This window comes from Sus scrofa, chromosome 1 (genome assembly GCF_054392235.1).
Source record: "Sus scrofa isolate SSC_HxYL_T2T_F1_AM1 chromosome 1, Sscrofa_HxYL_maternal_Yorkshire_Landrace_v2.0, whole genome shotgun sequence".
NCBI classification, from domain to species: domain Eukaryota; kingdom Metazoa; phylum Chordata; class Mammalia; order Artiodactyla; family Suidae; genus Sus; species Sus scrofa.
The window spans coordinates 275970877-275990858 of record NC_139383.1 but is presented as its reverse complement, the minus strand read 5'-3'; the positions used below and the strand labels follow the sequence as shown (position 1 = coordinate 275990858).

Here is a 19982-nt window from a genome sequence, read left to right as displayed (position 1 = left end):
TCCCATTGTGGCTCAGTGGGTTAAGAACCCAACTTGTTTCCATGAGGCTGCAAGTTCAATCCCTTGCCTCACACAGTGGGTTAAGGATCTGGCGTTGGTGCAAACTGGGGTGTAGGTCACAGATATGACTTGGATCATGCATTTCTGTGGCTGTGGAATAGCCTGGTGGCTGTGGTGTAGCCTGGCAGCTGAAGCTCAGATTAGACCCCTGGCCTGGGAACTTTCATGTGCTGCATGGCAACCCTCAAAAAAAAGGGGGGGGAACCATAACCCTGGCACATCATTTGACTCTGCATTGGAAAATACAAAGTTATACTCATGTAAATGTTTGCTGAGTTTCAGCATTTACTTGGAAGACTTAACTATGGCTATTACTCATAATTTGTATGTCTTCAGAGTTAACAATACACAGATCAAGGCGCAGCTTTTCAAATGTTGGGAGGGTGCAGGGGTGAGGGAGATAAGTGGAGTCTGAAGTGAATAGGATATAAACTGAGGCATACCTTTTAAAAGCAGGAAAGCAACTAATCAAAGAGCTAAAACCATCATTGAAAAATTGGGGAAAGGAGCAAGAGATAAAACTTCATCTTTGGAAATGGAGACCTGAAAGATATTCTTAAACTGATACATAGATACATAAGCAAGTAGATAGTCTTTAGAGACATAGAGGTAATAAAAACCACCACAAGAGGTAAAACTAAATATGGAGGTGTATACACTTAGAGTAAGAGACCGCTACTTTTTATTGTATGTTCTCTTACACTCTACTATTTAAAAATTACTTTTCTTACCTTCATAAAGAAACAGATCCTTCTCTGTAATGCAGTCTCAAAAATTTCCCTCTTTGGTGTTCCGTAACTCTGCTGATAGGGAAAACCTGAGCAGAAAAAACCTGAGACTCTCACCCACTGGCAGATTGTATTATTCACTGAAAATTAATCATTAATAAAGTCAATGGTTATATGAATCACAGCTACCCTCATCCCAGGTAAGTTCAGTTGACTTAATGGACCAAGAGCTCTCATACCAGAAGAACAGTACTGAGTTTTAAAAAAATGTATTGGGGAAATAACAATTGATTACAATTAAGACAAAAACAAGAGAAAGGACGGATGGGCCATGGGGCCCTAGTGTACAGCACAGAGAGCTGGGTGTGATGGTGCTGTTCAACGAAAACTGAAGAAACATTGTAAATCAACTATAATGTAATAAAAAATTAAAAATGAGTTTCTGGACACACAAAGCTAGGACCATCTGTTCACTTCAGTCCCTCATCAGAGGTGCATAGAGACTCAGACATCTTCCCCTTCTCTTTCCAACTCTGACAACTTGTGACGTGTGGTGCTTAAGTCCAGTAAAACTATACAGGGTTACATCCAGGGTTGAGTCTGTTGCTCAGACCCTAGAAGACCTTCACTAGAGTAGCTTTCTTATCTGCAGTGTGAGGCTGAAAGTAGTTTCTACCATTGGCACTGTTGTGAGGATCTAGTGCATGATATTTAGTATGCTCTGTAACTCAGAAAGCACCAAAGGAACTGTGTGTTTTGTGCTGTCTTCCTTGTTATACAGTGCATTTCATAAAAGCCAGGACCATGTGTGATTTCTCCTACTGTCATTATATCAGCCAAATTGAGAGATTTTAAGTAGTCAATAAATGAACCTGGAATATACTAAAGAGTGTGTGCGTAAAGTGGATGAATAATGGAAAGGGAAAGAAATGAAAGGAAAAAAAAGTTGAAAAACTTGGGACATCCCTGCAAGAAAAGATGTCTCCTGAAAGTACCACAGAGTAAACTTCAGCATTGCTTGATCCTCACGCTTGCTCTTTGCAGGTGATGTGGATCGAGCCTCATGACCACTAGAACCAGGACAGAAGTAACTGAATTTGTCTTATTGGGCCTGTCCATCTGGCCAGAAATGCAACCAGTCATTTTTGGGATTGTCCTTACCATGTACCTGGTGGCAGTTATGGGCAATTCCCTGTTAGTAATTGTTGCTCTCTCAGACCCCAAGCTTCAGACCCCCATGTGTTTCCTACTCAGCCACCTTTCTTTTATTGACATATTTCTGACATCCATCACTGTTCCCCAGATGCTGGCACACATGCTGTCTGGGAATAGAACCATCTCCTTTAACTGCTGCCTGATCCAGCTCTTCTTTTTTATGGCTGTGGGCAGCATGGAAGGCCACTTGTTGGTTGCCATGGCCTACAACCACTATGTTGCTATCTGTGACACTTTAAGATACTCAGCCAGCATCAGCTGTCTCCTCTGTCTTTGCATAACGCTGACCTCATGGGTGGTCATCAGCCTCAACAGCCTCCTCTTTAGTGTCCTGGTCCCCCGCTCAACTTTCTGTGGCAACCAGGTCACCCATTTCTTCTGTGACATCACGCCTTTGCTGAAGCTCTCCTGCACCCGCCCAGTGGTCAATGAAATGCTAATATTTACAGAGGGTGTAGCTGTGGTGGTCAGCCCCTTCTTCTTTATTTTAGGTTCCGCATCAGCATGGCCATAGCCCACATGCACTCAGTTGCTGTCCTGCGCAAAGCCCTGTCCACTTGCAGCTCCCACATCCTGGTTGTGCTGCTCCTGTACGGCTCTGTGATCCGCATGTACCTCCGACCTTCCTCCAGCTATGACCTGGACCAGGATCGCCAGGTTGCCATCTTTTACACAGTAGTTACCCCCATGCTAAACCCACTCATCTACAGCCTGAGGAACCAGGAGGTGAAAGGCTTTTCAGGAAACTTCCAACTGTGTTCCCAGGCAAATGGGGAATGGCAGCACATCTCCCGAAGCTATGGATCTAAGAACTAACTTGAAAGTGCCTCAAATAGATGGGTGATACCTCCTCATAGCCGATATGGCTCACATTCCTATGGGAAAATCTTCCCTGAGCCAGGGAAGAGAATGCATGAATAGAGTTCTGGTCCCTGTTGACTGACCCCAAATCTCACGACTTTGGAACTGAAAAGAAATGTTAAGATCACCAAATTTGAAGACCTCATCTTTCAGATCTGATATGGGGCATAGGATATTACTAAGCCAAATGGTTACAAATCATCATGACCTGCAGAAGTTGATGACTTTAGTAATGGCATGGCATGTGCTATTTTCCAGAGAGAAGTCGGCGTGAGTTACTGCATCTTACAGTGAAATGATTTTTAGTAAACTATAGGGTAGCCTACGTATCTCTAAAATTGTAATAATTTTGTGACCTCTTGTCCTTATCAACTCACAGTTAGAATAAGCAGTTTATTACTTATAGTTGACTGAATTATTTCATCTGAACTTTCCAGTCACTCCATGAAAAGGCAGCATAGGTCACTGACAGTGGAGACTGGAAGGGGGAGTGTTCACAGTGGCTCCAACACCAGGGGTAGGTTGTCATATTTGGAACATATGATAGGCAGAGCTGTTTAGACACACTGATAGCCCAGCTGAAATGTGTAAAGGAAAAAGAAGAATTAAGGATGGATGCGCAAATGGGAGTCATTATACCGTGAACTTACCTGTGGAAGTTTCTGCAGAAGTGTAGGGCATGTTGATTTGGTTGGAGGGGGGGCAAAATTAATAAATCCACTTTGGCCATGATAATTTTAATTTTGTGATATCTATCCTAATGAAGATATTTCATAGGCAGTTGAATATAATAATTACTGAAGCTCAGAGAGGGATCTTCAGATAGGAATGTCATAATAAAATGTACATGATAGTTGAAGGCATGAGACTGGATAAAATTGCCCAGAAACGGAATGTAGAAGAGAGAAGAGGACTATAGAGAGAGCTCTGTGCTGCAAGTGGTGTCCAACATTTCGAGGTCTAGGAGAGGAGGTAGCAAAGGAAACTGAGAAATGGCTATTCCTAAGAAGAAAGCTGGTAAATTTGGTACATCAGAAACCTAGAAAATAATATTTCCAGAATATAGAAGTGATCACTCTCTCAGAGATGAGAGCTCATTAAAATGAACCTTTCCACAGGAAAAAAACTCATGGACTTACAGAAAAGACTTTTTGCCTAGGAGGAAGGGGAGGGAGTGGGATTGATTAGGAGCTTGAGGTTAATAGGTGCAGACTATTGCCTTTGGGATGGATTAGCAATGAGATCCTGCTGTGTAGCACTGGGAACTATGTCTAGTCACTTAGGATGGAACACAATTTGAGAAAAAATAATGTATATGTGTATGTGTAACTGGGTCACCATGGTGTAGAGTAGAAAAGAAAAAATAATGTATTGGGGAAATTTAGAAAAAGTAAGACTTGCAAAAAAAAGTAAAGTAGATAAACATCAAGGACAAAAAAAAGAACATATAATTGATTATTAAACTTGGAAAGATATAGATGAGTGAAAACTTTGATAAGGACTGTTCTGTGAAGTTTCGGAGAAAAATTACAGTTATTTTTTTGACAACATTTCAAGATAGTAAATGGAGGCTGTTTTGAAAGATACTTCCTCAGTATAATTTTTTTTTTGGTAGGAGGTAGACAAAAAGTGGTGTGGACCTTGAGAAGGACCTGAGTAAAGGAAGAATTTCTTCTAATTTTTAGAAAGACTAATGATATTAAGCATGCATATCTGCTGATAGAAATGATCCAATAAATAATTAGAAATTAATGATTCAAGAGAAAAAGTAATTAACTTCAAGAATAATGCCCTTGAAAGGGGATGAGCATCTATTAAGCAGACGACTTTATCAAAGGAACTGAGAGACTTTTTCCCCTGTAATAAAAAGTCAGAGTATGTGGATTCAGGTGTGGATGGGCTGGTGGAATTGATGGCAAGAACATGACATATACTTGAAGAGATTTCATCTGAGAGCAGTGGGAGCAGATTTGTTTTAGAGATTTCTAGAAAGGCATGCTAGAAACTACGTAAAAACTATGCTAGAGTTTGAGAAATTGAAGTACCAGGAATGTTAGAATAAGCCCCAACTCTGCCAATATGGAGTGCCCATTTAGGTAACTTGTTCATGAGTTAAAATGTAGTCAAATAAGCATGGGTAGGTGATATTCTCCAATAATATGCAGCTAATCAAGTATAGTCATGTATAAACAAAATGTTGGTTTTATCTCAGGTTGAGGCTTTGCCAGGTAGAGCAAAGGGGAGCAAAAGAATGAAAGGTGTTTACAAGAAGGCGGTTATAGTTCTGGACCCTAAAGTGTTTTCTTGTTAAATGAGAAGGAAGGGCACAAATGAGATAATAGTGAAAAACAACTTCACAGGAAAATGCTCTCATTGGTGTCAGAGAATTGTTGGAATTGGAAAACTAAATTTAAAAAGGTGAAAGTACAGAAGCTGATAAGAAGTGAGTTATTTAAAATGGAGATTTCACCAGCTGTGCAGTGATTATAAGGGCAGTGTCTAAGATATGGACCACATGGCTGGGGGACTGAGATGGGGTCCAGTAAAAGATTGTTGAAGCTAAACAGTTCAGGAACTGAGAAGTTAAGTTTTTAGCTACATAAATCATTTATATAGAAAATTGTATTTCTAAGAATAAAAATTAAACAGTGCTGGAGAAAGTTAGATAATCCGATGCTGAAGTCATCAAGGATTGAGGGAGGAAGACCATAAATTTTCTTAATTTTTCAAATAAAAATTGCATCTATTTAAGGCATACAGCATGATGATTTTATATTATTACTATGATCAGGCTTATTAATGTATCATCTCCTCACATGGTTACCACTTTTGTGGATGATGAGAGCACCCAGAATATAAAAACTCTTAGTGCATTTCCAGGATTCATTGCAGTGTTACTGACTACAGCCATCAGGTTGCACATTAGATCTCTTGACTTATTATTCCTCCTGCATAACAACAACTTTGTATCCTTTGACCAACATCTACCATTTCTCCCAACTCCCTGCCTCTGATAACCTCTGTTCTATTCTCTGTTTCTATGTATTTGACTTTTTAATATTCCAGATAATAAGATACATCATGCAGTTTTGCTTTCTTTCTATGGTGTGGCTAATTTTTCTTAGCAGAACATTCTCTAGCTTTATCCATGTTGTTGCAAATGTCAGGGAATCCTCTTTTGGGGATGAATAATATTTCATTGTCTGTGTATAATATGCCACAGTTTCTTTGTCCATTCATCTGCTGATGGACACATAGGTTGATACTGTGTCATTTCAATTGTGATTAATGCTGTGATTTACATGAGATCCCAGATATATTTTAAAGGCTCTATTTTCATTCCCTTGTGTATATACTCAGAAAAGGAGTTGCTGAATCATGGGCTAGTTCTATTTTTAATTTTCTGAGGAAGTTCCATAGTGTTTTCCATAGCAGCTTCATCATTTTCCATTCCCACCAACAGTGTAAAAGGATTCTAATTTCTCCTCCTCTTCACCAACTTTTGTTATTTCTTATCTTTTGGATAATACTGATTCTACCTGGTAATTTCATTGTGGTTTTGATTTACATTTCCCTGGGGTTAGGGATGGTGAGCACTTGTTCATATACCTGTTGGAAACTTTGTATGTCTTCTTTGGAAAAATGTCTATTGAGGTACTTTGCTCATTTTAAACTAGGATAATATATTTTTTAAATATGTTTTTGTTGGATTCTGTTTTGCTATTGAGTTATATGAACTCCTTATGTATTTTGGCTAGTAACCCCTTGTCAAACATATGGTTTGCAAATATTTTATTTCATTCCATACGTTGAAACTTGTTGATTATTTCTTTTGATGTGCAGAAACTTTTTAGGCTGATATAGTCCCACTTGTCCATTTTTGCTTTTTGTTTGTGTTTGTTGACATAGCCAAAAAAATATTGCCAAGACCAGTATCAAGAAACATTTTTCCTGTTTTTTTCCAGGATTTTTATGGTTTTAAGTCTTATATTTCAAGTCTTTAATTTATTTCAAGTTAAAACTTTTGTGGCAGGTGTAAGCTAGGAGTCCAGTTTCATTCTTTTGCATGTGGATATCCAGTTTTTCCAATGCTAGTTATTCAAGAGACTAACCTTCCCCTTGTTTGTTTTTGCATCTTTGTCAAAGATTAGCTGACCTTATATGCTTTTGGGTTTATTTCTGGACTCTATTATGCTCCATTGGTCTATGTGTCTGTTTTTATGCTAGTACCATACTGGTTTTTTTTTAATTACTACAGCTTTGTAATATAATTTCAAATCAATCAAGAAGTCTTATATTTCAGCTTTGTTCCTCTAAATTGTTTTGTTTTTTTAGAGTCTTTCATGGTTACACACATATTTTACATTTTTTTGAATTTTCATAGGGATTATGTTGGATCTGTATATCACTTTGGATAGCATGGATTTTTAACAATAGTGATTCTTCCAGCCCATGCACATGAAATAGCTTTCTATTTATTTGTGCCCGCTTTAGTTTCTTTCATCAAAGTCTTAAAATTTTTAGTCTAAAGTTTTTTCACCACCTTGGTTAAACTTAATCCTAAATATCTTATTCTTTTTGATGTTATTTTAAGTGAGATTGTTTTCTTGATTTCATTTTCAGATGGATTGTTGGCAATGCAAAGAAATGTACCCCTTTGAGAGATAAAGAGGTAGTATTTTTAATTATACTGAAAAAAATAGAGATAAGTAGTTCTTTTGTGCCAACATATGATCTTCCAGAAATGATTTTCCTTAAATAGGTCAGAATGAAAGAAGTCAGAAGCCCAAGGGAAAATGCCAAAGGGCTTGGCTGAAGGTGGTATAGGGTAGTGGTTAAGGGGACAAACTCTGGAGACAGTGAATGAGAATCCCAACTATGTCATTACTTGCTGTGTTATTGTTTTGTGCCTATTGATAACCAGTAGACTTGACTAGCCCCTGTGATTTTTATTATGATTGTTAGTTGTCCTCAGCAGTTCTTTGGAGAGAACTTTGAAAAAAAAAAAAAAAGGGTTTATGGCTCACAGGTCCTGGAAAGCACAAGGCACACCTGGGGCCATGCAATGTGGTTGCAGAAATGGGGCAAGAGTGTGGGCTTGGGGTTATGCTTTTATTGGGGTTGAAGTTAGGGGCCTAGGCTTTCCAGGGTTTACTTTTTATTGATGGATTTAAATCAAAAGAGCAGGAATTCCCTGTTAGCCTAGTTAGTAGGGATCTGGCTTGTCACTGCTGTGGCTCAAGTCAGTATTGTGGATTGGATTCAATTCCCAGCCAGGGAACTTCCACCTTCTCCAGGCCTCTGCAAAGGAGCAAGAATTTAAAGCAGAAGAAGAAAAAAAATCAAGTGCCCAAATGACTAGTTCATTTAATCAATCAAGATCTCTAAACAAAATGGGAGAGGGTGGATGGGGGCTGGTTTTTAAACATTCACAGCTGGCTATGTTTTTATTCAAGGTAGCCTTTAATGTGGATCCTCCTCAATTAAAGCTTAAGTTAGGTGCTTACAGTACAAAAAGCAAAATCGGAGTTCCCGTCGTGGCGCCGTGGTTAATGAATCCGACTAGGAACCATGAGGTTGCGGGTTCAATCCCTGACCTTGCTCAGTGGGTCGAGGTTCTGGCGTTGCCGTGAGCTGTGGTGTAGGTCACAGACGCTGCTCGGATCCTGCGTTGCTGTGGCTCTGGAGTAGGCTGGCAGCTACAGCTCCGATTCGACCTCTAGCCTGGGAACCTCCATATGCCGCAGGAGCAGCCCAAGAAATAGCAAAAAGACAAAAAAAAAAAAAAAAAAAAAAAAGAAAACAGCCATTGTTAAATTTAATTATATAGATTTGCAATTAAATACATTACATTAAAAAAAAAAAGCAAAACCAACAAAATACATGTTTAGGCATCCACTACAGTGAAAAAGTTGACAATTATGAAACTACTCTACCTCAGCTATCCATGTGTAAAGAATGGAGAAGTGGTATCTGTCATTAAATGTTGTTGTAAGGATTTGATGAATACAATACAGGTAAAAGCACTGTAACAGGAACATGTTCACAGTAAGTACCATATATGAGTATTCTATTTCTGTTGTTATTATTACTGTTATTATCAGAAGCATATGCATGAAGAAATACTGGGAGAAAAGGAAAAAGAGGGGCTAGATATGGTTTTATATACCTATATGTTCCTCAGTGCTATTGATGAAATGAGAACAAGGCCAGGAATTAATCTTTTTATAGACTGCACAATAATTCATAGTGTGTATATATATATATATATATATATATATATAGAATTGGTTGGGATTTACTTCAAACTACTGAATAAGAAATGACCTAGGAGTTTCCATTGTGGCGCAGTGAGTTAAGGATCCAGCACTGCCACAGCTGTGGCGTGGGTCACAGCTGCAGCTCAGATTCAGTCCCTGGGCCAGAAACTTCCATATGCTGTGGGTGAGGCCAAAAGAAAGAAAAAAGAAAAAGATACAATCTAAAACCTCAGTGGCTTATAACCAACTTTTATTTCTCAGTCAAAATTGTGTAGCCTTAAAGAGGCAACTGTGCTTCAGACCTCAAGACAAGTTCAGGTCTTCAGTGTATTTCTCATTCTGAGATCTAAGCTAAAGGTCTCTAACTACATGGGATGAGCTTTTCTTCTCATGGTGAAGGTTAGTTCTCAGGAGGGCAAACCAAATGTTTGAAACCCATTTAAAGCTCTTTTTTCAAAGCAGCATTTGTTACCCCTGTTCATAAACTGCTGGCTAGAGCAGGTCCAAAGGTAATGGGATGGAGAGGTTTATTCTGCCCTCTGTGAAACCATGGCAAGGACAGGAAAGGAAGGAAGAAAACTGAACAAATAATACCATCTATCTAACTACTAAACACAACAAACCAAAATTCTATTAGTATTCATGAAGATTAATTCCAATTTTTCACTGTCATAGACAATGACAGTATATTCAACATAAAATACATATGTGTATATTCACATATATATTTATTGATTATATATATTCATTTTGTGAGGTAAATTCCTAGAAGAGGAAGATATCTAAATGCAAAATTTTTGATGGAATTGCCCAATTGTATTTCAAAACTGTTGACTTAGTTTTCTCTCCTTCAGCATTTCTTCACCTTAAGAAAGTTCTTTCCATGGGATTAGGGCAAATTCCTAGAAGAAGGTACAGTGAGAAGAGGTGAGACTTATTGTTGGTAAAGAATGAAGATCCAAAATGAAACTGCCACCTAAAGATGGAAAAGGAAAAAGATGGGTGTGGGAGGCAGGGCAGAGGAAGTATGAGCAAACAGGGAAATCCAAAGGAAAAGCATTTTGTGTGTAGGATCCTTTCTAGAAAATGTGAAGGGCCAGAGTTAACTAACCAAACGTTGGCTTTATTCTCTTGTTATTATCATTTGACAAGTGCCAGGGCCCCCTTTGCCTTGGAAGAACTTATTATTCTGGTGTAGTCAAAGACTTAGGAGGTGAATAGCTTCTCAAATCCATTTCAGTGGGATAAACTCTGACAAAGCCTTATATATAGGCTACAGGAAACTCTTCTTCTAGCTCTTTACAGAAAAATTATTACAATTTTAGCTCCTTCTTGACTCAGTGCCATAACACCTCAGATCCTGTAATAGAAACTTTATCCAGACAAACGGGCTAAATCAGCCCACACTTGCAACATCTGCCCATGTCCTGGGAGACCCCTTTCACCTTTCCCTTTTGATCCTATAATCTTGAAACTGAAGAATCAACATTTTAAGAGACATCTTGTCTTTTGGACCCATTCCCCGTGTCCAGCACTGATTGGTCAGCAGACAAATATTAGTAACAGACAAGTTCCACATCTCAAGTATAGAAAAGACCAGGAGGATCCTGAGGCAGAAGGAGTGAAGTAATCCCAGAATAGTGAGGCTCCTGTTCACTAAGAAGACATGCGTCGGATGGGTGTTTCAATCTGGAACAGCCCTCACTTTTCTCTTTGTTTTCTTTTTAGGGCCTCACCTGTGGCATTTGGAGGTTCCAGGCTATGGATTGAATTGAGCTACAGCTGCCTGCCTACGCCACAATCACAGCAACATGGGATCTGAGCTGAGTCTGTGACCATAGCTCACAACAATGCCGGATCATTAACCCACTGAGTGAGTCTAGGGATCAAACCTGCAACCTCCTGGACACCAGTCGGCTTCATTACTGCTGAGCCACAATGGGAACTCATGGAATAATCATAACTCTTAACCCGCTAGTGGACATTCCTGATTATGTCCCTCTTCCTATTCTGAAGTCGTTCCCCCATGTCCTTTGCCTTGGTAGAAGGAAGAAAATTCCTCCATATTATAGAATATAAATGCAGCACTATTGCTCTTCCAGTGTCCGTGAGAACTAGAGCATGGGAGAGTGACCAAGACTTGTCTAATGAGATGCACCACCTTTTCATGAATCAAGAGGTGTTGGGTGCAGAAAATAAGTGAGCAGTTCTCTCTGGAGGTGATCACACCTAGTTTTCCAAGTGCTATGCACAGTGACCATTTCTGGTAGTGCTGGTGGGATTACAAGTGGCAGTGAACAGAGTTTGGTGGCTATAGTAGTGACCTTATCACACCAATGCTGGAATATGATCTTGAATGTGGCTCTGCCTATATGATCTTTCTTACGCCTGTCTGTTTGATTAAGCCTATTTTCTTAGCTTTATTGGAAATTCATCCATGAGTTTCATGTATACTTTTAACAAACTCGTTTCCTCCATGAATAACCAGAATTGGTTTCTGTTGCCTGCATCTAAAAAACTTGAAAGGTTTCCAAAGGGGAAGGGGAGGGATTGGGATGAATTGGGAGTTTGGGGTTAGTAGATGCAACCTATTCCATTTAAAATGGGTAAAGTTCCCTGAGTAGCACAGGGAACTATATCCAATCTCTTGTTATGAGACATGATAGATGATGATATGAGAAAAAGAATGTAAATATATGTAAGACTGGGTCACTTTGCTGTGTAGCAGAAATTGACAGAACATTGTAAATCAACCATAATAAAAAAATTAAAAAAATAAAATTAAAAAACCCTCTTAGTGTTATAATCCTGGTGTTAAATGGCAGTCTCAGAGAATACCCTCAGCTATAATTAAAACCATGGTACTGTTTTACACTAAGTACATAGTTTCATGTGCTTTGGGTTTAAGAGTTATCTCTGGACAATATCCAGTGAGTAAACCACGGTATGGACCTAATTTAGATATTTCTGGGACATTCTAAAGGAAGCAGGTATCTGAAGGACAAAACTGTTCTCCCAGAATCGTAGAGAAAACTTGGAGTGGTGTTTTGGGGTTTTATCTAAATAAAGAAGTGCATAGTCTGCTCATCCATTTTCTCAAGGCTCCCTTGACATCCCCATTCCTCAGGCTATAAATGAAGGGGTTCAGCATGGGGGTTACCACCGTGTACATGACTGTCAGGATGCGACCACTGGCCACTGAGTAACTGGGAGGGGGCCGGAAGTAGACCCAGGTGAGGGTACCATAGAATATAGCCACCACAGTGAGGTGGGAGCCACAGGTGGAAAAGGCTCTCCACCTGCCCTTGGCTGAGGGTCTCTGGAGGACCACTGAGATGATGCAGGCATAGGAGGCAATGATGAAGGCCAGAGCTCCATTGATGACAATGACCCCCTCTGTGTGAATCATCAAGGTGTTGAGGTGGGTGCTGGAGCAGGAGATCTTCATCAGAGGGTATAGGTCACAGAAGAAATGAGGGATCCTATTGTCTGCACAGAATATCAGTCGGCCCATGAGAAGGGTGTGCAGCAGGGCATGAAGGTGGGAGAGGATGTGGCACAGGGCCACCATCTGCACACACAGCCTTCTGCTCAGAACCATAGGGTAGCGGAAAGGGTGGCAGATTGCAATGTATCTGTCATAGGCCATCGCAGCCAGGAGGAAGTTTTCCATGGCTGCAAAGCAAATGAAGAAATAAGTCTGAGCTAAGCAGCCTGTGAAGGAAATGGCCTTTGTAGGAGAGAGAATGTTGTGCAGCATCTTGGGGACCGTGGTGGAGGTGGAGCAGATGTCAGCCAAGGCCAAGTTGCTGAGGAAGATGTACATGGGGGTTTGGAGGCGTGGAGTAGAGACAATCAGTGTGATGATGGCCAAGTTGCCAGAGACGTTGATGGCATACATGAGTAGAAAAAGAAGGAAGAGTGGGATCTTCTCTTCCTGGTGGGTAGAAATGCCCAAGAGAACAAAGTGGGATACACTGGTCCAGGTTGTATTGTCCATCTGTCCATAAAAAAAGACTTATGTTTTAATCGAGGTATAGTGGAAATATAACTTTATACTAGTTTTGGTTGTACAACGTAACAATTCAAATGTGTATTGCATTTTGAAATGATCTCCATGATAAGTCTAGTTAACATCTGTTCCTGTATGTCATTACAAAAGTTGTTTTCTCTTGTGATGAGGACATTTGAGATTTACTATCTTAGCTGCTCTCAAATATGCAATACTGTGTATTTTGAGTACTTTGTGTATTTTATTTTGTATTTTTGTATATTTTGGTTAGAATGTACCGTTTTTTAACCGCAGTCACCATGCTGTACCTTACACCCCCGTGATTTATTTCTTTTATAACTGGAAGTTTGTACCTTTGGACCCTTTCATTGATTTTGCCCATCCCTCTCACCTCCCACCTCTGGCTTTTTTTTTTTTTTTAAATTCCATGTATAAGTACGATCACACGGTATTTGTCTTTCCTTGTCTAACTTGTTTCATTCAGCATAATGCCCTCAAGCTTCATCTATGTTGTTGCAAATGGCAAGATTTAATTCTTTTTTTCAGATGGATGAATAGTATTCCATTGTATCTTTGCCATCCATTCACCCACTGACGGACACCAAGCTATTTCCATGTCTCGACCACCACAGATACTGCTGCAATGAACTTAGGGGTGCATATATATTTTAGAATTGGTGTTTTTGTTTTCTTTTGATAGATACTCAGAAGTGGAATTGTGGGATAGTATGGTATTTTTATTTTTAATTTTTGAGGGATTTCCATACTGTTTTCCTGAAAGGATTATTTTTATAGACTTGGATATCTGAGCAGGCTGTTTAGTTACTATCCCATTTGTGCTTCAGTGTAAACTACACATGGTGTAACATGGTGTTGATAAAGGAATCAAGTACTTTGGAATTTTCCAGAATATTGAGATGTGGGTTTTTTATTGTCATTAACATCATACTGTCATCACAGTTAACATTTACAGAGCATTTTATTTAATAAAGAATTTGCTGCATTATTACATTCAAATCTTAAAATAACACCACAAGTCTATTATTATTATTATTTCAGTCTTACAAATTTGAAAACTGAGGCCTAGAACTTTTAAACTCATAAAGGCAAGATCTGGAATCAAAGTCATATTATTTGACTTCAAAGGCTATGCTAGTTACACAGTATAGCAAGACTCCACAAACTAAAAGTAAGACATCTTATTCTAAGAAGACTTTTCTTTTCTTTTCTTTTTTTTTTTTTTTTTTTTTTTTTTTTGCTTTTTAGGGCTGAAGGTGTGGCATATGGAAATTCCCAGGCTAGGGGCTGAATCCGAGCTGTAGCTGCTGGCCACTGCCACAGTCATAGCAATACAGGTTCCAAGCCATGTCTGTGACCTACACCATAGCTCACAGCAATGCAGGATCCTTAACCCACTGAGCAAGGCCAGGGATTGAACCCGAATCCTTATGGATACTAGTTGGATTCCTTATTACTGAGCCACAATGGGAACTCCTCAACGACTTGTTGATGGGCTCCATAACCAAGGGATCTCCTTGTTAAGGGGGATTTTAGAGGTAATGTAGTTTAACTGTTTCTTTTGGGGGGAAATGTATACCCTGGATGGTACTTGGAGACTTTTCAGAATCCATAGGTACGATTTTTAGGAGACTCACTTTCCAGATTCTCAACTTTTATATTTCTCTTTCCTAAAAATCATTTTTTCTTCATGATGTCATCTCATGCATTATCCTGTCTCCCACTTAACAAATGAAAGGCTTACTCTCATCCATCCCAAATCTTACTAGATGCATTGGCTCAGGACATAAAAACCTCAAAGGAACTAAATGAAAGTACAAGTAGAAATAAGAAAATGCATGACTTTACTGACCAGATTACACATCCACTTCTAGATCAGAGGCTTTCCAGTTCCTTGCTTAAAAAAAAAAAAAACAAAACCCTGAAGGAGACAATCTACTCCTCAGCACAACATTAAAAGTGCTTTTTCAACAAATTTATATGATTTTTAGTTTTTTCATTAGAGTTTATTTATAGTGTTCTGTCAGTTTCTACTGTACAACAAAGTGACCCAGTCAAACATACATATATATGCTTTTTCTCACATTATCTTACACCATGTTCCACCACAAGTGACTAGATATAGAAAAAGTGCTTTTTAATTACCTGCAACATTAATTTTGTCACATTACTTGGACAGTGTTTAGTCCTCTGGAATCTCACAGAACCAGTCTATTATTCTTTGACAGGAAAGTCCTCAAGAAATCTAAATATCAATTAACAAAGGAAGCACTATGCAGTGGTTAAGAACCCTGGCTCTTTCATTTAATAGTTTTATTACCTTGAGGAAGTCGCTTACTCTCTATGAGGCTATATTAATAGTACATTACTCATTAAGTTGTTATGAGGATATTTACTCATTCTTGGTAAGCGTTCAGCAAATATTGGCAATTATTTCTATTAATTTTGGAGTTTTTCCTGCACAAAGTCAATAGGTTTTTCTAGGAGGACAGTGTCTCTGAAAGCCAGAAACACTCTCTATTGTCAACCTGCTCTACTTTGTTCTTGTCTTTAAAGTAAGGTTCCCAGAACTAAGCCAAGTTCTGAGTCTGGTCTTTCATCATAGTGTAATCATAGTGGTTTGGTCTGGTCATCATTCACAGCCTTTTCCCTGGAAATGAATAAATAAATAAATAAAAATTTCCCACTGTGGCTCAACAGTAGCAAACATGACTAGTATCCATGAGGATGCAGGTTCGATCCCTGGCCTTGCTCAGTGGGTTAAGGATCCAGCGTTGCTGTGAGCTGTAGCGTAGGATGCAGACACAGCTTGGATTGGGCATTGCTGTGTCTGTGGTGTTGGCTGGAAGCTGCTGCTTCAATTTGATCCCTAGACTAGGAACCTCCATATACTGCAGGTGTGGCTCCAAAAAGCAAAAAATAAATTAATAGCCTTTGGGTGGAGATCACAGCTGGCAGTCCATAGGTGACCTGCATCCATGGCTATCCCAAGAATTCTTAAACTTCACAATTAAGTTGTTGGGGTAAAAAGTGCCAGCAGTGAAGAACTGCCCCAGGGTAAGGAACTTTCTATGCTTTATCTCATATAACCCACATAGCAATCCCGACATGCTTCTAGCTGCGTCAAAATTACTTCTAATCCTCATTTCATAGATGAGTAGATCAAGACTTAGGGAAGTGAAGTGATTTTCCCAGCAAAACTCAGAGTTAAGTGATTTGGCTGGACTTCTCACTCATGTCCGGGCACTGTGAGTGCTCCTATGTGTCTGGGTCCCACGCTGCCCTCTCAGTTACTCAGCTTCTGCCCCACAGAAGTAGACTTGTTCCCCATTCCTGGCCTATGTAATTTCATATTTCCAATGAGACTGTATTGCCATGGAAGCACTCAAGAGAGTGAACATTAGATTTCCCAGTGACAAATGTGGAAATTCATAACGTGCTCTGGAACTATCCTGAACTGATTTCAATATGGTCTGATGATGAATGAGAATGGAAAGTTAGAGGCAGATGTACTGAACACTAGCTATAAACCAGGGATTATTCTAAGGAATTGCTTTATATATGTGGTTTTCACTTGGTGATCACAGCAATTCTGTGATACAGGTATTGTTATCTCCTTCTATAGATGAGAAAATGGAAGCTCAGAAGGGTTCTGTGACATGCTCCCAGCCACAGAGTTAGTAAGCAGTACAACGGATTTTTGAATTCAGTTCCATCTGACCTCAATGTCCATGCACTTAGTATTGGGCTGCGCCATCTCTTAAATGTCCTACTCCTTCCACTCCTACTTTCCTGTTTGTTTCTTTCTTTTCCACTGAGCTATATTGTGCATTTGGCCAGTGATAAATGTCTATCACTTTTTCTAGTTTAATCCTCATGATTGAACTTGAGAGTAGATATTTTTCCCATTTTTAAGATCATGAAATTAAGAGGATGAGTTAATTTTCCCAAAGCCACAGAGTATAGGGTTTGAGCCAGGCTGATCATAGATCTGTCTCACTCAGCAGCAATGGTCTTTCTGCTCAACTTCACCCAGTTACCGCTTGTGTTTCATTCTTTTCCTGTGCCTGGTTCTTTGTTGTTTGTCTGTCATTGTAACTAGACTCTCCACGTGGGATCAGTTTGTCCTGAGTTTATGGTTTATGAAATATAGGATAGCTCATCTCAGTTCTTAGGGAAGGCTGGGGAGGGACTGAGCTCTATGTGACCATCACAGGCTCTGGCTGCCACCTGGGGCAGTGTCCATACAGCTCCTGTGACAGCTGCTGAGAAGCTGGAGAGCCCCCAGAGGTGGGGGGAGGGTGAGCCTCCTGGAACCTTGGAATCTTCTTCTCCCTTGTAGCTGGCAGAGCTCATCCTACCTGACCTGCAGCACAGCGTGTCAGCAGGTCAGCACCTTCTGGGTGGAGGAGATTAGTGTGGTGTGGGCAGGGGGCTGGGAAGCCAGGAATAGGGAACTGCTAGAGAAGAATATTGCTTCATGTGAAGATGTGGGTAAAGAGAAAGCAGCGGGGTGTGCAGGAATGATTCTTGTTCCAGGAACTGGGGATTTGGCCTTTGGTCCCAAGTCATGGACTGAGGTCATGAACATTTTCTCTGAAACTTTGGGAAAATCATTTCACTCTTGGGGGCCTCGGTTTCTTCATCTGGGAAATGGGAAGAATAATACCTGCTTTCAATCCAGAGGCTTTGTATGTAACATAAGAGACTATGGATGTAAGAGCCCAAATCTTATGAAACAGCAAATAGTTGTTTGTTTTAAATTTATGCTGGAACTCGGGGTTTTTTTCTATCTAGAATGGGTCCTCATGGACTTCCCTGGTGGCACAGCTGGTTAAGGATCTGGCATTGCCACTGCTGAAGCTCAGGTTCCATCCCTGGCCTGGGAACTTCCACATGCCAGGGGTGAGGCCAAAAAAAATATATAATAGAATGTGTCCCCCCATGCATCTGATCCACAGACTTTCTTGATAATAGAGTTGCCTCTCATTCTAAAGAGATTTAGGAACTTGGATCATATGACTTAGTCTATCCTCCAAGTTTCTCTGTGTCATCATTAATTCCCAAAAGTGGAAAGAAAAGCCTGGATCAGCTGTTAAACAAGACAGAATAGACAACCATGTCCAGGGGTGGATTTTTGGATCCTTCAAACCTGAATACCCACAATCCCTCCTGCACTGATTGAGCTCTCTGGAGTTCTGTTAGATATTTTAATTTTTTTGTGGCTCAGTTTTAATTAGGGGAGGGGAGAGTATCCACAAGTCAGAATAGCTGAGGCTGGTATAAGGAAGAGACACTATGAAGGAAAAGAGAAGGAAAAAGCTGACTGGGGAACTCAAAAATAAACTTCACAATACCCACAATGTTGTACCAAGGACTGAATTTGAGAAAAATGGTCCTCCATCCAGAAGTTAGGAGGAGCCTGTGTAGGATGGGTCTGAGGTGCTGTGAGAGTGTGTGGTCCTGGGCAGCTGGGTACTCACCTTCCTGTGGACGCCCACTGCGCTAGAATGGGCTGGTCTTGGTGCTCCCATCATCCCTCAGGCAGCAGGTGCCATCCTGATTTGAGAACTGCTCAGAACTGCCCACTCAGGGAAGACAGAGGAAGTTGCCCAGCACGAAAGAATAGAAGGCATCAGGAAGGAGCTGAAAAGGTAGAGCGTTCAGTCTCCTGGGTGTTGGGAGGCTTCTGCTTGTCGGGCCAGGAAGCCTTGTCTAAGAAAAATGCCAGGAGGTTTTTTATTACATGCATCTGAATAAATTCCATGGTTCTCTGAGCACATAGTCCCAAGTGTGTCATTGTCCAAAGTCACTGCCTTCTCTGGGGAGGTGGGCCCACGAGGCAGTGCTTCCAGTATTACCATTAATATTAGTGTTAGCAGCTGGGGCGTGGCATGTCAGGGGATCCCAGGGCTTGGCCAGGACCTGGAAGATTAGCCTGGACATGGGCTTCTCTGATGTATGCTTCAAAATTTGACCCTGAGGATGAATCCCAGAAAACCCTAGATGTAGTACTGATATGGATGGGGTGTCTCCTTTCCCTGAGTCCTTGAAGAGCAAGTCTCTTGTTTTATATGTCTTTCAAGTAACATACACTACTTAAAAAATATTTAGCAGTGAGAAGTGCATCAACTGAAAAACAAGAGTCTGTTAATCCCCTTCCCCATTCCTCTCCAGGGGTAGTCTTTGATAATGTTTTGACATATACCTATCCAGGCATTTTTCTTTATTTTTTTATTAGAGTATAGTTGATTTACAGGGTTGTATCAATTTCTGCTGCACATCATAGTGACCCAGTCATTTATATATATATGTATATATATATATATATATGCACATATATAAGAGTAGTCAACACATATATATGTATATGGCACATTCTTTTTCTCATACTATCTTCCATCATGTTCTATCCCAAGAAATTATAGCATAGTTCCCTGTGCTGTTCAGTAGGACCTCATTGCTTATCCATTCTAAATGTAATAGTTTGCATCTACCAACCCCCATTTCTCATCTGTATATCATGGACCTCCTATGTTACCATGAGACCTACCTCATTATGTTTATTATTATTATTATTGTTATTATCATTATTATTATTGTTATTATTATTGGATGCACCTGTGGCATGTGGAAGTTCCCAGGCCAGGGATTGTACCTGCACCATAGCAGTAACCTGAGCCAATGCAGTGACAACACCATTATGTAAAGTGAAAAATTTAGATAGAGAAAGATAGAAACTGTTAGTTCACACTTACATGTAGACTCTAAAAATGCCAAGCTGATAGAAACAAAGAGTGAGTCGGTGGTTTCCAGGGGCTGGGGGTT

The 19982-nt window shown here is 40.0% G+C and overlaps 3 protein-coding genes across 6 annotated transcripts in view; 2 read left to right on the top strand and 1 right to left on the bottom strand.

Moving 5' to 3' along the window:
• Positions 1-19982, top strand: part of OR1B1 (olfactory receptor family 1 subfamily B member 1) — a 381661-nt gene that overhangs the window by 128342 nt on the left and 233337 nt on the right. The gene's annotated exons all lie outside the window — the stretch shown is intronic.
• The window catches only part of LOC110258975 (olfactory receptor 1J4-like), a 244516-nt gene that overhangs the window by 128342 nt on the left and 96192 nt on the right, over positions 1-19982 (top strand). The gene's annotated exons all lie outside the window — the stretch shown is intronic.
• On the bottom strand, positions 12180-15067 carry LOC110258978 (olfactory receptor 1Q1-like). The gene has a single exon (XM_085012729.1). The coding sequence runs from the start codon at positions 13122-13124 to the stop codon at positions 12180-12182; it is 945 nt and encodes a 314-aa protein (XP_084868855.1). The 5' UTR covers positions 13125-15067.